At 51.1% G+C, this 16,578-nt stretch overlaps 1 protein-coding gene across 1 annotated transcript in view; it reads left to right on the top strand.

Annotated features, from left to right (window-relative positions):
* Positions 1 to 217: 217 nt before the first annotated feature.
* CENPS (centromere protein S) overlaps positions 218 to 16,578 on the top strand; it is a 136,404-nt gene continuing 120,043 nt past the window's right edge. Inside the window, exon 1 of the mRNA XM_078642259.1 lies at positions 218 to 411. Within this exon, the coding sequence (XP_078498385.1) occupies positions 379 to 411 (33 nt within the window). The 5' untranslated portion in view covers positions 218 to 378. The remainder of the gene's footprint in view (positions 412 to 16,578) is intronic.

Genomic DNA, 16,578 nt, shown 5'->3' with positions numbered 1-16,578 from the left:
GTCACAGGTTTCTGCGCACCGCACCGGGACACAATTACATTAGCCATAATATCAACTGCGTCCTTTCGAAGAGTCCCGACTCTGTGTGTAAGAATGACAAAATCTCCACCCCTTAGGGGAGGGGAAAAAAACAAAGGCTCCGCATTGGCTGTCTTTATTTAGGCACCGCCTCTGGAGGCCCCGCCCACTTAGGACCGGAACTGCCTACGCCAGTCTTCTGCGCGCGCATGCATCGGTAGTACAGGCTTTGCAGCTGGAAGATCACGAATTCGCGCCCCGCCCATCACAACAGCTCGTGCGCTTACGTCCTCTCAGACCGCTTCCGCCCTGAGAGCGGGTGATTCAAGCAGCTGGAGAGAGGAACGCTTGAACGTCGTTATGGAGGAGGAGGAGCAGTTTTCATATGCTCAGGTGGGTGGATATGTGCGTGGGGCAGAGCGATCGGTGGTCACTTTTATTGTATTTTAAAAAGGCGGGGTTGGCGGAGGCTAACTTTGTGAGGGCCTTACAACCAGAGTTCCTGGAACTACGTGGCAGGGAAGATCAAATTATGTGGCAGTGTTGACTAAATTTCACGGCAAGAAAAATAAAATATGCAGCACATTTCTACATTTTCATATTCTTACGCATTACTACTGCCCAGGGGCGAATGTTTCACCTCATTAGTACTAGTTTAATACCCGAGTACAGTAATAAGCAACTAAAAGACTACCAGTCAACCCTTGCAAATGCCGTTCCACTCTGCAGTAAGACATGTTGCTGCGTTTTTAGTAACATTTGATATGTTTGATTTAAAAACATTGTTTTGTTAAAATCTAGAGATCAGACAGCAGATGATGGATTGTGTAGCATGGTAGGCAAATCCATAATTAAGTGTATAACGCAGAAGCCTCAGAATTACATAATTACAGTCGCCCTGCCTAAAAGTAAGGGAGAGTACCAACATGGATCTGTGGGGTTAAGGGAGTATCCAGAAAATTAAAATATCCCTCGCTTGAAGTATACTTGCTGCTGAGCCAAGAAACTAGCAACTCCAACCCTCCATAGAAGGATTTCTTTCACCCTTCTTTTATACATATATCCAGCCACCCTTCTATCCATTCGCCTCACTTAATACCACAAACGTATTCCGAGGTCCTTTGGGGGAGACATGCAAATTACATTGAGGTCATCATCAGGGTGTAATATTGTAGGCCTAGTGGCAGTCGCAGATGAATCGTAAGAGGGGATGCGACACCAGCCTAACCAACACTTGGGTTCAGAGAGTACACTTGGAGAGGCCCAGGAAGAACAGAGCTTTACTGACATAAGTTAGGCCCCAACATCAAGTGATCTATCAACCGCTACAAGTGGCAGGGATCTCATTTGACAGCATACCAGGCAACAGATCTCAGGCAATCACTCTACCCCTGATTTGATTGCTTTGTCCTCTTTTTGTTGTGTCATACTTCCACAGTTCAAATAAGTGAGGCATCATGTTCAGAACATATATACATTGTGTACCATGTCTCACTAAAGCCATTATTGCTAACGTAATGAAACTCTATTAATGTATAACAGAATGCTGTACCATGATCTGTATTATCCTAATGCTAGAATGATGTATGATGCAACTGCATTAATGTTCTTGTTCAGAAAGATGATACAAAAAAAAGTCAATAAAAAGATTTATAAAAAAAAATCAGGGTGTAATAATGTAAATGAGTACACTACACGGTTCCGGCGGCGAGGGGTAGGTGCTAGACGATACTACACGGGATGATCAACCAGATGTTGGATGACTTTACCCGTCGGATACTGTTGTTGTCTGCACATTTAACCATTTAGGTAGATGCAGCCCAACACAGGTATCATGCAGGGAACACTATTTTTTCTGTATACATACAAAACTTGAATGTACTCTGAATAAAAGATACCAATCACTTTGACGTAGACAGTTGGCTAGAATACTTAGTTTCACTTGTAGGTCCTGAAGAATCGCTAGCCACTGCACCAGAGCGAGAAACATGTCGACCAACTACAGCACACACTAATTTGTGACTCGTGACTTGGGAGCATAATATCCCAGCGAGTACTAGTTAGTATGATTTTAACTAAAGTAGGGGACCTCCAGAATAAAGTAATTCCCGGTACTCCTAGCTTTATTTTAAACCACTTAGACACGTCTAGGCATCTCAGGCCCCCCCCACCCGCACTTCATCTAAACGGCTGTTGGATAAAAGATCTCCGCCAAAGAGCCCCTCTTTGAGGTGTTGCCCGTTGGGTATTGCACCGCCGACCCAACGAGGAGCAAGCCCAGATGATGAAGCATGACACCTGAAAGGGTGTGTGAGGGCATCACATCCAACAAAATGGATGCCCAATCGTAGGACTCCACGAGACCCTACAACATCCCACACATTTAGAGTTTTGTACATGCCTGATAATCTCTAGGAACAGCACAGCCTTTTTGTAACTACACTACAATTTGCCCTAGCATTAGTCGTAATTGTGCACTATTTTAAGTATTAATCACAAGGCCCTTAAGAAGATTATTTATCTTCCTTGTTTATCTTGTGACGCACAGTAACACGGATAAGTTGTGAAGCGTGGTGGGACAGTCAGCTGTTTTTGTCCCAGTATGCTTCAGCCGCCTCTGGGGACCCCATTGACTACATTAACATAACCAACACAGAAAAGGATTTCAAGATTAATTTTTTCTGTGAATTACTGTGCAGGACATCAAGTTTTTATGTAAAATTTATGTCTTGACAGTCGGTTAAATAATCCCTTCTTGAGTTGTCACAATTGTTGTTTCATATGATTTTCAGTATGTTCACCGTCTAACTTGCTTTATGTTTTTTAAATCTATTTACGCTCAAGGTTTGAGTCAAACGCTTATAACCAATGAATCCTTAAACATTGATTCCATTCCTTGTATACGTTAAGTGTAGTTTAATCTATGGATAGAGGGGGTACTGTTTGTTTCCCAATTTTGGTACTTGATCGCTCTCCCATGAGTTTGAACATAAAACCTCATCTAATATAAAGATAGTGCATAATTTCAGCCGGCGGTTAAAGGTGGGGCCCACTGCATTCCTTTTTTGGGGATTGGCACTTATTTTTCTTTGTGAGACTTTCACACATAGCAAGAGAGAGAAAAACATAAACAGGTAAAGGAGGAAAATAGAGGAAAATAGAGATGGAAAAACGGTGACGAATGGAGAAAGAAAGGGTGGGGAAAAACATGACAAAGAGAGTTTAAGGTGCAAGGAGGGCCTCGTAGTATTTGAAAGAGGCATACAATGGAAACCAGACAGTGCAGCAATGGTATTCGCTCCACCCCAACCTGATACTCAATGTGGTGTCTGCAGGCTTCTGGGCAAATCTTTGGGCCCCTGCACTTACTGTTTACAAATTAACATGGAATGTGATGGCTGACACCAGTAATTTGTAAATATGAAGTCTAAAAATATACACCTGTGAGGGGATAACTGCATTGCTGCCATATTTTCAGTTTGGTTATAGTGACATTTCAGTGTCGCACCTTGGCTGACACTTTATAGTTCTAGACAAGGCAGTTATGTCCCTATAAAGAGATTATTTTCTGAATTGACTCCTTTTTAGGTCTTACCTAGAGACTGCTTTTAGCTGTCTGCTATCAACGAACTATTGAGTACACTATCAAAACACAGAGTGGGCTTTTGGTCAGCCCGTTGATTACTATGATTTGGTATTCTTATCAATCTCATTAGTTTGCTTCTTTTTCAATGGCTTTTCTTCCTCTTCTGATCTTAGTCCCTACTCTGGAGCATGTCATTGTTGCTATCCTTTTTATTGACCAACTTGTAACTTTTCATTAGCTTGCATTAGAAGGTGGGCCCATAAAGCTTGGGTAGGTTAGTCCTCAATATATGAATGGCAAAAATACATTTATTTTCAAGCACGTGTTTAAGTTGGAATTAAACAAAACAAGCATTTGCAAGAGTTTAAGCTATTGGCATTGTAAATGACAATGCTTTTTATTTATCTGTTTTGATAACACATATATAAAAGGCATTGTCATTTACAATGCCAATAGCTCAAACTCTTGTTAATGTGAGACCTATTTAATTTCAAAGAAGCAGCCACCATTGTCCCGGGCTGCTTGGAAAGTGAAAGGTTGAGGTGGCTATACAGTCTTCATTGAGTCACAGGTCCATGGGCAGCAGCTTTTTTGCTTCAAGGGGAGTCAGTGAAGCAGTAACAACTTGGTCTGCTTGGGCGGACTTCAGGACAGTGTCTCGGACAGCAGCACATTTACTCAGGCACACACTGGCAAGTGCCTCAAAGCGGTTTCAATCCTTGGGGCATAGTCTGCATTGACAAATGTTGGGCAAGTGCCATGGGACTAGCAGTGATGCAAGGCAAGTTGGACACACTTGGGGCAAGTAACACAATGGGTATGATGTATGAAATGTGGATGGATTACACTTGGCATGTATGTCAATTGTAAATGCAGACTCCCAGATGGGCCTCCTCCAGATAATATTCTTCAGACACTCTAGCCATGATCGCATACACTCCAGTCAGAGCAACTACTTTTCCCACGCTCCCCAGTCTGATTTTTGCAAGGGTTGCCCATGACATACTGTCACCGTGGGACTGCACCAGTTTACCACAGTGCCAACCACCCTTCCTTAATGGCAGTTGCCGTTTTCAATTCATGGAAATTTTTCTATTGACAAACCAGTTCAACTTCCTAACGAACAGGATGTAGGTTGTGTACCAACGCACCTCCATGACAAAGTAAGTTACATACAACTGCATGAGTCTATGGGTATTTTGGTCCACTCCAGGGATGCGCTTTGAGGACTCTCTTTATGATGGGTTTATCGTGTATTTCTGTCATACCTATAATTATTAAAGGCTGTTCCTCCGGTACTCCGTAGTACTATCCCCAGCTTTGGGCTTATCGTTTCCCGTGACTAACTTAATACATTTCTGTGACAGCCGAGATGGGTCTTACCTTCCCTTTATATTGTACACTGTGCCTCATCTTGAGCAACTTGTAATCACATTAGTTTATTTGTACTGCAAGTGTGTGACGACAGGAGTCGCCAGACTCATACGAGACCTAGAAGTCAGTAATGTCCCATATGAGAGTAAGCAGTGTTTGACTGAATACATGGCTTTGTCACTAATCACAGGTGTCTTGAGTAAGGTCCCTATATACATCAGTCTCTTAACTATGCTAAGATATTTTTCCCCCCCTAGGTTGGCTTATGCAAGTGGTGAAGATAGGAAATTGCTTTGCATGTGGTTAATAGGAGTGATAAGGGATCCACATATAGCCCTGATGAATGACCATTACCAGTTTCCATGCTCGAGTGGGCAGAAACATTTTGGCATCTTAATAAATGAAACAGGCTTTGGACCCTAATCATCCGCTACATATTTTGAAACATACCTAGGATACCTGTTAATAAAAATAATTCCTTTTCGGTATACCCTGAGGTACACCGAATACCATCTGGATACCTGTCTTTTCCAGGTATAAGTTTCATTAAGTTGAACTATATTACAAAAAAACTCCCACCCGACCTAGCATTTATTTTTCATAGGCTTGAATAACGCCACCACTGCCATAAACGCAGGTTCAATCTTCAGTTTAGATTGTAGTTCATTTAATACTTTTTATTAATTCATTTTTTCTTTTTTATGATTGAAAACATTAAATCATTCGATTAACCATATATTAAAAACTTAGGATCATCAAACATTTGTGAGATACAAACAGATTTTCAATTGTACAGATCCAATGTAGATGTGCTCTATTTTTGTGTTCCATAGCTATTTACATGTACTTTAAAATCATTACAATTTCCCCATGATTGAACCACTCTCCTATCCTAACCTGTCACACTGGTACTCACTAACCACACAAACCTCGCATACATACACTCACTACCCAGCCTGCAATAGCATACACTGATAAAATCACAAAGATGATATATCGTGGCCGTCCATGGTGGTGTTGCCAACTGGGATACCAGTCGCACTGGTTGAAGAACTCCCCCTCCGAAGTGGTTGAGTACCCCCTTGCGATATCCTCTTAACATGATATGGTTGAGAATACCGATGATGAAGCATACCACAGAACGTGGATGAGGCTTTCTTATCCAGAAACAATTGGTTTCACTATTTGTTTCTAGGGTTGAGCTAGGAAAGTAATCCATCCCCATTTTTTCATGCACAGTACCCATTGTGTTCTTTGAGGTTTCAGGTAGAAGGATGTACGGTGAAATTCCTCTTTCACCTTGTAGTACTACAGTTGAGGGAAGTGCCACGGCTGTGACCGCAAAGTCACTTCAGGCACAGTTGGCGAGTGCCACAATTTGACTTCAGTCTCTTGATCAGCAGTGCAGACTTCTTGGCCACACTTGTGGCAAGGGCCATGACTGCAATAGCAGGGTTGACTGGGCAATATGCTGGGGCACACATCAGCGGTGCCAGGAATCTTCTCCTTCGGTGATAGTTATCGGCTCTGAACTAAGAGCATGGGTTCCCTGTCGCATCACGCAGGGATTGCAGGACGGCATTAAAATCCCCCCCGACCACCATGAGGCCCTGCGGAAAGGAGAAGAAGACCAGCGTAAGATGCCGAGGGGTGGAGGGCAGAAGTGCAGGTGGAATATAAGTGCATACGAGGTTCGTGGGGCTTCCGTCAATCGCTCCGGAGACGGCCACATAGTGGCCCTGTGCATCGGTCTCTGCTCTAGCCAGGGCAAAGGGAAACCTTTTTCTGAGTAGGATAGCCACACCTCGGGAACCCCGCGCAAAGCCAGCATGCCAGACCCTGTCAAATCCATAGCGGGCTAAGAAATTGCATTGTGTACCCTGGAGGTGCGTCTCTTGGAGAAACAGGATGCCGGGCGTGTGGCGGTGGGCTGCGCGAAGGACAGCCGTGCGCTTGATTCGATCAAGGAGGCCATTGACATCCTAGGAAAGGATATGGATAGGCCTATTGAGGGTGCTCACCATCTAGTAGAGTGATGTGTGGAGGGGCTGATATAGACGTGGGACCGTTCCAGCCCGGGGGTGGGTACCCACTCGGACTCAGGAACTAGGGGAAAAGGCATGTAAAGTGATGATCTGCTTGTCAACTGCGGGGACAACTAGGGAATCACGGCTGCCAGTGAGAACAACAAACAGCGGCCCGTAGGAAGCTAAAAATAACAACTGTTGGGAGACAACAGTCGTCCCCCCCCCCCCACTCGCCCCATCTCAACCCACCCCACACTTCTGAAGTGGAAGCATCTGTCGCCCCAAAAAGTTCCCCAACCTCTAACTACCCCTCTAAGAGGTGATTCGCTAATCTAAAATGGTTAGCAAGAAACCAACAAACAAGCGAGAGCGTGGCTAAAGTGGACCCCCTCCATGTATACGGATGAATGCCAACAGCTGGAAAAGACAAGAAGTGATAAACGTAAGATTAACAGGGTGAATCAGTCCCGGCACTGCATTGGAAAGGCGAACCCCCGATCGGGCCACCCAGTGGAGCCAGGTAGGACCCTGCTCAGAGGATCAGAAGCAGACCCGTTGTGAAGAGTCTTGACGAGTGAAATGCAAGTTACACAGGCTGCAGCCCTGGTTACACCCCCTCCTCACCACCAGAGCCACGGATCCCTGGGCTCCCAGACAGGTCCGAGTCCGACATGGCCTTTCGCAGACTCACGTCCGGCCCGGGGATACTCCCCATGTCGATCAAAGAAGAGGCCAAGGTGGGGGAAGAGGCTCTTTGGTTTGGGGGCTGAGTCGGGGAGCGCCGGGACTGCGCCCCCTGTGAATGGGAACCGCCTCCCCGGCGATTGCCCCGTCTTCGAGATCCAGTTTGGCGCCTCTGGGACTTGGGCGCATCGTGGCTCGGCTGCGTCGATGGTCTCCGGGCAGGGGAGGGGGCCGCACCAGGCAGGAGGGGACCCTCCTAAGGGAGCCAGGTCCATGCCGCCTGGGGGGTGTCAAGGAAGAATGTCTTGTCCTGGGAGATCACCTTAAGATGTGCTGGGAAGAGGAGACCGTAGCGGAGCCCCATAGCCCTGAGTTTTTAGTACCGGCGCTGAGTCTGTACCTCTGTGGAGTAATCCAGGAAATACCATGATTTTGGAGTTCTGGAAGAGCATTGAACCCAGTTCCCTGGCCGCAGAATTGCGTCCCTCTCCCGGAAGTTGAAGATTCGAAGGATGATGGGCCGGGCAGGGGATCCGGGAGGGGGTTTAGGAGCGAGAGAGCGGTGAGCCCGCTCCACCGCAGACTAGGGGTAGAGTTTCTCTTTGGGCATCCAGGGGCGGACCAGGCCTCAATGAAGGTGTCGTGCGGCCCTTCACCACCCCCTCCGAAAAACCCAGGAGGCGCAGGTTGTTTCTCCGTGCCCTGTTTTTGGCATCTTGGGCCCTGCGGTGTAACTCAGAGGTCTGCTTGTGAAGGTGGGCCACCTGGGATTTGAGGGCACCCACGTCGTCCTCCACCGTGGAGATTCGGGACTCCGTTTCAGTGATATGCGCCATGGCATTCCGGAGGTCCTGTCGAATTAGGGCCACGTCCACCCTCACTTCCCCGATCTTGCTTTCCACCGAGGCCTGGGACGCGCTTATCGTCTGCAGGATGGTGTAGAGATCTCCCTCGGTGGTCCCAGGAAGGGGGGGGGGGGCACCCCGGCGTCTCGGCCTCAGCCCCCGCCACCCGTCATAGTGTCCGATTCCCTCACCCACACCTTGAAAGAGGGAGGCCACTCCCCAGGGAGCTCAACTGTCCACAGCGGCGGCGATCCCCCAGGCAGCCCCGGTGACCCCAAGACCCTCAGGCCCCCTCAGCAGGCCCCAGTGGCAAGGCCTCAGGCGTCCAGGGGATGAGAAAGGGCGCCCCCAGACCAAACCAAACCCAAGCTCACCACTCACCCCCAGATGGTGGAGAAAGGTGGTCCCTCACAGCATCGGTCCCAGGGTAGGGCGAAGAACGTTCAGGGCCCTGGAGACCAGCGTACTCCGCAGCTCCGGTGTCAGTGCCAACGATGGAGGGACCGTGTTGCGCAAGGGACCAAGCAGCCCGCCTCCAGGGACTACAGGACGGCCCCAGGCCAGTTGTCCCACTCGCCCAATGAATCCGGCAGCGTCATGCCTCCCTGGCACCGCGCCTCCAAGATGGCGGAGGGGGGGGGGGGGCGCGGGAAACCAGCAGCGAGCAACAGGGGGAGACCAGGGCACTCAGAGGACTCCCACACCGGCGAGCAGGATCCAGGCCAGTTCAAGCAGGGTTCCAGGCCCCGAGAAACGGGCCAACTTTCCAGGCACCAGCGTGGACCTCAACCCCAAGCCCGCACGGGGGGCGCCCCTGGCTATTCACCAGCAAGTCCCAGGGGGAGGCGACACACAGCCGGGCCCTCAGTCTCCACACAGCTGCCGTGAAACAGCATCAGACATGCCCAGGCAGAAGCCCTCACCTCGCCTGCCCCACCGGACCCGCGCTGGGTACGCCCGCACCCCAGCAGGTCGCCCACGTCACCCAGGCCTCGCCGCCACTCACCGCAGCCCCAGCCGCGGCCCGGGCCGGCACCTCGTCAAGTCTGGTCTTGCTGTTCTGCCAGTCCTCCGGCCAAGGCGAAGCTCACCGGTGCCGCCCACACTGCGCCGTGCAGGAAATCCGCTGGCACCTCCCGTGGCCCCGGCCAGGTTCAGAGGGTCAAGGGCACTTCCGAGCGCCCCATCCGGCATAGCGTTGAGAGCCATACGGATTTCAGCGGCTTCAAGGGGCCTCATAAGATATTCTCTGTGGCTATTCGTCAGTCAGGGCAGTTGTGTGTATACTCCAAGGTAGTTCAGTATGCTATTCTCATCTGGGGTGACGTTGGAGCTGTACAGGTCCTGGTAATATCGTCCAAATCTGTTTACTATATCTGACTGCTCCTTCAGGACAATGCCCTCCTCAACAAGTACTTCTCGGATAACTCCAGACTCATGCCGTCGGTGGGCAATCGCCGCAAGCACTGAGCCTGGCCTGTCTCCCTCACCATAATATCTGGCCTATGCTTATTTCCCCATGTCACAACGGTCAGTTTGCGAGGACTGAGGAAAGCGTCTGTGCCATCCTCTGGTTTTAGCGTACCTTTGGGTCTGGAAGCAGGTGACAGCTGAACGTAGTGAATCATAACCTGTCCGGTTAGCTCCATCTGAGAGCTTCTATCGCTGAAGAGAGTATTGTTTCATTGCCCACTCCTAGGTAGCCTCCGGAGTGTCAGAGAAGGTTCTAGCGGCAGGTCCGTGGTCCACTCTAAGCTGCGCCTAAAAAAGCAGTATATATTGAAAATGTTATGTTATGTGTTATGTTAAAATGTTATAAAGCGCAACAGCTGCCCCAGCTAAGAGGCATCCCTGCGCTAAGCAACAGAAGAATAGCACACAAGATGAGAAAAAGGGGGCCTACAGAGAAGGAAAAAGAAATGTTTTGATAGCTTTCCTAAAATGAAGATAGTTGGCGAGCCCTTGAATGTGAACCGGCAATGAATTCCACAGAATAGCAGCTCTATTACGAAAAGAGCGGCCACCGGCACAAACCCTACTTGCCCGGGGGATCACGACCAGGCATTGGCCCATCGATCGAGTGGGAGTATAAGGTAGGAGAAGATCAGTCAGAATTTGCAGGGAAGCCAATTTCAGGATTTTATAGGCTATACATAGTGCCTTGAACTTAATTCGCCTGGCCACTGGTAGCCAGTGGAGACGATGGATGGCACTAGTCACTGAACAGGTTCTACGCAGGCCCAGGAGAGATCTTGCGGCCGCGTTCTGAACTCTCTGTAACCTCTGTATTTCAGACTTGTTAGCTCCCAAGTACAGAGAACAGGCGTAATCTAGCCTAGACCAGATCAAGGCCTGAATAATGATCTGCCTAGTCGGGGCATCAAAGAAGGTCTGGATAGATTTGAGCCCACGTAACAGACCGAAACAAGTTCCTGCCACCTTTTTAGTCTGGGTCTGAAAATTAAGTGAGGTGTCCATCCAGACCCCCAGGTTCCTCACTGCAGGCTTGGGGCCCGGGGCCATACCTAGACTCTCGGGCCACCAACGGTCGTTCCATTGGTCATGGTTTCCTCCCATCAACAACACCTCCGACTTGTTGGCGTTCAGTTGGAGACAGTTGGTGGTCATCCACTCGGCAACCCTGAAATTTCCTGGCGTCCTGCTCTGAGTCGCTCGAGAGAGCCACCACCAACTGAGTATTGTCGGCATAAGAGACCATGGTCAACCCTCTGCTCCTGGCTACACCAGCCAGAGGTTGGACATAGAGATTAAAGAGCAGAGGGCTCAGGGACGAGCCCTGTGGGACCCCTGGCCTATAGAAGAGTACCAGAAGCGAAAGGGGGGGCAATCACATGGAACGTCCTATCAGCGAGAAAAGAGGACAGCCACTTAAGTGCTGAGTCAGTAACACCAGCCTCTGACAGACAATTCAGCAGGATCAAACGCGGCACTGAGATCCAAAAGGATCAGTGCCGATGCCTGACCCGCATCCAAGGCCTTCCACAGATGTTCAGTCACAGCCAGGAGTGCTGACTCGGTGCTGTGGCCGGGCCGAAAAGTTTTGAGAGGGGTCAAGCCTGTGGTTTGCTGTGAGATATTCTGTGAGAAGGGAATTAATGTAGGCCTCTGTAATCTTTGCAGTCCAAGGTAACAGGGATATAGGCAGAAAACTTTCACGTTTTTTGGGGTCTAAGGAAGGTTTCTTGAGTAGCGGTATTACCCTGGCCTGTTTCCAAGCCTGGGGCACAACCGCTGCACTCAAGGACCCATTGATCACCTGTTCCAAAGAGTGTATAATGGTTGATAGAATTTTTTGGAATTGGTCAGGCTTCAGGGGAACCTGACTTGACCTTGGAACAAAGTGTCAAGAAAACCTCTCGAGTAATAGGGGGAAACCCCTCAAGGGTACCATTGGTAGAGACACAAGATGTCAGGGGGGCCTATAAGGACCGTAGGGAAGCTTTTATAAATATACTCAATCTTCCTAACAAAGAAGGTTGCAAGCTCGTTACACCGCCGATCACAGGTAATGAATGAGCCAATCAATCAAGAAATTTGTATAGCGCACTACTCACCCGGAGGGTCTCAAGGTGCATGGGGGGGGGCGAGGGGGGGTCCGCTACTGCTCGAACAGCCAGGTCTTGAGTTGCTTCCTGAAGGAGAGGTAGTCTTGGGTAAGCCGGAGGTGGATGGGGAGGGAGTTCCACGTTTTGGCTGCCAGGTAGGAGAAGGATCTTCCTCCCATGGTGGCTCTGCGAATGCGAGGAACGGCGGCGAGGGTGTGGCTGGTTGATTGTAGCTGACGGGTGGGGGTGTAGAAGGTCAGGCGGTCGTGGAGGTATCTTGGGCCCAGGTCGTGGAGGGCCTTGTGTGCGTGGGTGAGGAGTCGGAACGTGATTCTCTTGCTGACGGGGAGCCAGTGCAGGTCTCTCAGGTGTCCGGAGATGTGGCTGTGTCGGGGGATGTCCAGAATGTGTCGTGCGGAGGCGTTCTGGATGCGTTGGAGTCTTTTCCGCAGTTTGGCTGTGGTTCCGGTGTAGAGGGTGTTTCCGTAGTCCAGTCGGCTGGTGACGAGTGCCTGGGTGACCGTCTCCCTGGTTTCGGTGGGGATCCAACGGAAGATCTTTCGGAGCATGCGTAGGATGTTGAAACACGATGATGAGACGGCGTTGACTTGTCTGGTCATCGAGAGGGAAGAGTCCAGGATGAGTACCAGGTTGCATGCGTGGTCCGTTGGTTTGGGTGCGCTGCCCAGGGCTGGGGGCCACCAGGAGTCGTCCCAGGCAGAGGGTGATGATCCCAGGATGAAGACTTCCGTCTTGTCTGAGTTTTGTTTCAGGCGGCTGTTCTTCATCCATTCGGCTATGTCTTTCATCCCTTCGTGTAGGTTGGTTCTGGCTGTGGCGGGGTCGTTGGTGAGGGAGAGGATCAGCTGGGTGTCGTCGGCGTAGGAGATGATGTTGAGGTTGTGTTGGCGTGCGATGGCCGCGAGGGGGCTCATATAGACGTTGAAGAGGGTGGGGCTGAGTGATGATCCCTGTGGTACGCCGCAGATGACTTCGGTGGCCTCGGATCTGAACGGGGGAGGCGGACTCTCTGGGTTCTTCCGGCGAGGAACGAGATGATCCACTCCAGTGCTTTCTCTTGGATTCCGACGTTGCTGAGGCGTTGTACAAGGGTGCGGTGGCAGACAGTATCGAACGCTGCGGAGAGGTCCAGGAGGATGAGGGCCGCTGTTTCCCCGTTGTCGAGCAGGGCTCGAATGTCGTCAGTGGCTGCGATGAGGGCGGTTTCAGTGCTGTGGTTGGTTCGGAAGCCAGACTGTGAGTGATCGAGGGATCCGTTCGTCTCGAGGAAGGCGGCAAGCTGTCTGTTGACGGTCTTCTCGATGACTTCGGCGGGGAAAGGGAGGAGCGAGATGGGGCGGTAGTTCTTGAGGTCGGTGGGGTCTGCTGATGGTTTCTTCAGGAGGGCACTCAGTTCGGCATGCTTCGAGCTCTCCGGGAAGGTGGCGGTGTTGAAGGAGCAGTTGATGATGTCCCGGAGTTGGGGTGCGATGTCGGAGTCGGCGTTGTTGAAGACGTGGTGGGGGCATGGGTCGGTTGGCGATCCGGAGTGGATGGAGTTCATCGTGCGGATGGTGTCTTCGGTGCTGACCGGGGTCCAGGCTTGGAGGGCGGTGGTGGGGGGCGTTGGTTCTGTGGTTGGGTGCGAGGTCTGTTCGTCGAAGTCGTTGTGTATGTCTGCGATCTTGCTGTGAAAGAACGAGGCGAGTGAGTCACAGAGGTCTTGTGATGGAGTGATGTCGTCGTTTCCGGCGCTGGGTTTGGAGAGCTCTTTGACGATGCTGAAGAGTTCCTTGCTGTTGTGTGCGTTGTCTAGTCGCTCCTTGAATGCTGATTTCTTGGTGGTGTGGATCAGCTGGTGGTGTTTGCGCACGGCGTGCTTGAGGGCGGTCATGTTGTCTGTGGTCGGGTTTTTTCGCCAGGCTTTCTCATGGGTACGACAGTTTTTCTTGGAGTTCTTGAGGTCGTCGTTGAACCAGGAGGCTTTCTTGCTTTCGGGCCTGCTGGGATGGTTATTCAGGGGTGTGAGATCGTCTGCGCAGTTAGTGATCCACTGTGTGAGGTTGTTGGCTGCTTGGTTGGGGTCCGTTGATCTGGCTGGAGGGTTCTGGTTCAGGGATGTGATGAGCTGGTCGGTGGTGATCTTATTCCAGCTCCTGCGGGGAACCTGTTGCGGGTGGTGGTGAGTCGTGGTCATTCTGAAGCTGAAGTGGACGCAGCTGTGGTCTGTCCAGTGGAGTCCGGTGGAGTGGCTGAAGGAGGTGTACTTGCTGGAGGAGAAGACTGGGTCGAGCGTGTGTCCGGCGTAGTGGGTGGGGGTGTTCACCAGTTGCTTGAGTCCGAGGTCGGCGAGGTTGTCCAGCAGGGTGGTGGTGGTGGTGTTGTTCTCCAGGTGGAAGTTGAGGTCCCCTAGGAGGATGTAGTCAGCGGAGGGGAGGGCGTGTGGGCTGATGAAGTCTGCGATGTCGTCGCTGAATTGAGTGCGGGGTCCTGGGGGTCTGTAGATGAGGGTGCCTCTGAGGGTGGTCTTGGGGTCGGTGTGTATCTGGAAGTGAAGATGTTCGGCGGCTGTGAGGGTGTCCGTCGGAGTTGGTCGTGATGCGGATGGTGTTCTTGTGGACGATGGCGATGCCTCCACCAGTCTGGTTGACGCAGTCCCTCTGGATGATCTTGTAGCCGTCCGGGGTGGCTATGGCGATGTCGGGCGCGGAGGAGGCGTTCATCCAGGTTTCCGTGAGGAAGTCGACGTCTGGGGATGTGGTGTCGAGCAGGTTCCATAGTTTCACGGCGTGTCTGTGGACGGAGCGGGTGTTGAGCAGAATGCACTTCAGGTGGTTGTTGCTGGTGCTCGGCTTGGCGGGTGCGGATGCGGTGCAGGTCCGGATGCAGAAGAACTTGCAGGGTAGGCAGGTGAAGGGTCCGTGGGTGTGTCCTGGGGTGGCTCGGTGGCATCCGGCCGGTGTTAAGTGCGTTGAGGGTTGCCGCGCCGTACGTCCGGCGGATGGGATGGCATCTGCGGGGGTCTGGCGCTGGGCGCGGACGGGCGCAGACGGGCTTGCCTTTGGCGCACCATTGGCGCACCCGCTGCGCGCACGCGTGGACTCTGCCATAAATGGAGAGGGGGGCGGAGCGAGGGAGGAGCAGCTGGGAGGCGGGAGCGGGGTGGCGAGTGGGGAGGGGAGCGGTGCTGGTATGCTGGAGGGGACGGGGTGGGGCCGCGGGGGAGCAGCGGCTTGGAGCGGGGAAGTGGGAGAGGAAACGGCGATGGGGTCACGCAACTAAATCAGGGGCACAACGGAGGACGAGAGGGGACAAATACCGGCACACACAGATGCTGGCACAATACGGGCAGAAACGGGCACAACAGCGGGCGAGAGCAGGCACAAAACGACAAATACTGGCACACACAGATGCTGGCACAATACAGGCAGAAACGGGCACAACAGCGGGCGAGAGCAGGCACAAAACGATACAGATACTGGCACAATATGAAACAATGCAGAGGCAACAGTGAGGCAGAACTCACGGGCAGCAACGGCAGCAAGGAGACCGGGCACACTGAGGGTGGGCCACGCGGCGGGTGGAGCGACCGGATCTGACCAGGTCAGGTTACCAGCAACGTCCTTCTGTGTTTTAAGGTCCGAGACTATAGAAAAATGCTCTTAGCCAGATTAGTACTCCTGATAATTTGCTCAGCGTAAAATGCTGCGCGCTCTGTATGGATAGCCCTGTGGTATTGCTTAACTGCTGCGTGGTAGAGATCCTTGGAAGTAGAGTCAAAGTCCAGTCGCCAAACTCTTTCCAGCTTCTTACAGGTCTTACGTAAGGCATCTAATTTGACGTTATACCAAGGATTAGATTTAGTATGACGATTCATGGACAACTTGGCTGGAATAAGGCCATCCAAAGGCTGAGTAATCCAATTGGAAAAGACCAAATTGGCCTCGTTAGGGTCAGCCGGAATGGCTGGCGAGGTGGCCGCAAGAGGAATTTGAAATTGTTCCCAGTTCAATTTATGCCAGGGGCGCTTAAAAGAGAAAGTAGTCTCTAAGTTGCGCGCTGGCATAATATCGTAAATCAACATGGGGACTAAATAATGATCAGACCAATCTAACGGGACAGGGGGTAGAACCACAAGGGAGGGTATATTTGTGAAGACAGGGTCTAATAAATGGCCAGCCACGTGCGTGGGGCCCGATACCCGTTGATCGAGCTGACGCCGCAAGATCAGCCAGGAAAGATGACACCTCAGGATCATAGAGCTTGTCTAGGTGTAAATTAAGGTCGCCTTAGAGGCATTAACCGCTAGAGTACTGACTACCTCAGAGAGAGAATCTCTAAACCCTCTGGACGGACCTGGGGGTCGATAAATCAGTAAACCTGACACAATGTAGTTGAGGTTGAGAGTGATTTTAAATAAGGCACATTCACAGTCTGTGACATGCTTTAAGCCAGTTCTCGATAAAGGTTTCCAAATT

Source organism: Lissotriton helveticus, chromosome 5_1 (genome assembly GCF_964261635.1).
Source record: "Lissotriton helveticus chromosome 5_1, aLisHel1.1, whole genome shotgun sequence".
Lineage (NCBI taxonomy): Eukaryota > Metazoa > Chordata > Amphibia > Caudata > Salamandridae > Lissotriton > Lissotriton helveticus.
Note: the sequence above shows the minus strand (reverse complement) of the source record. Positions and strands in the feature narration are given on the sequence as shown.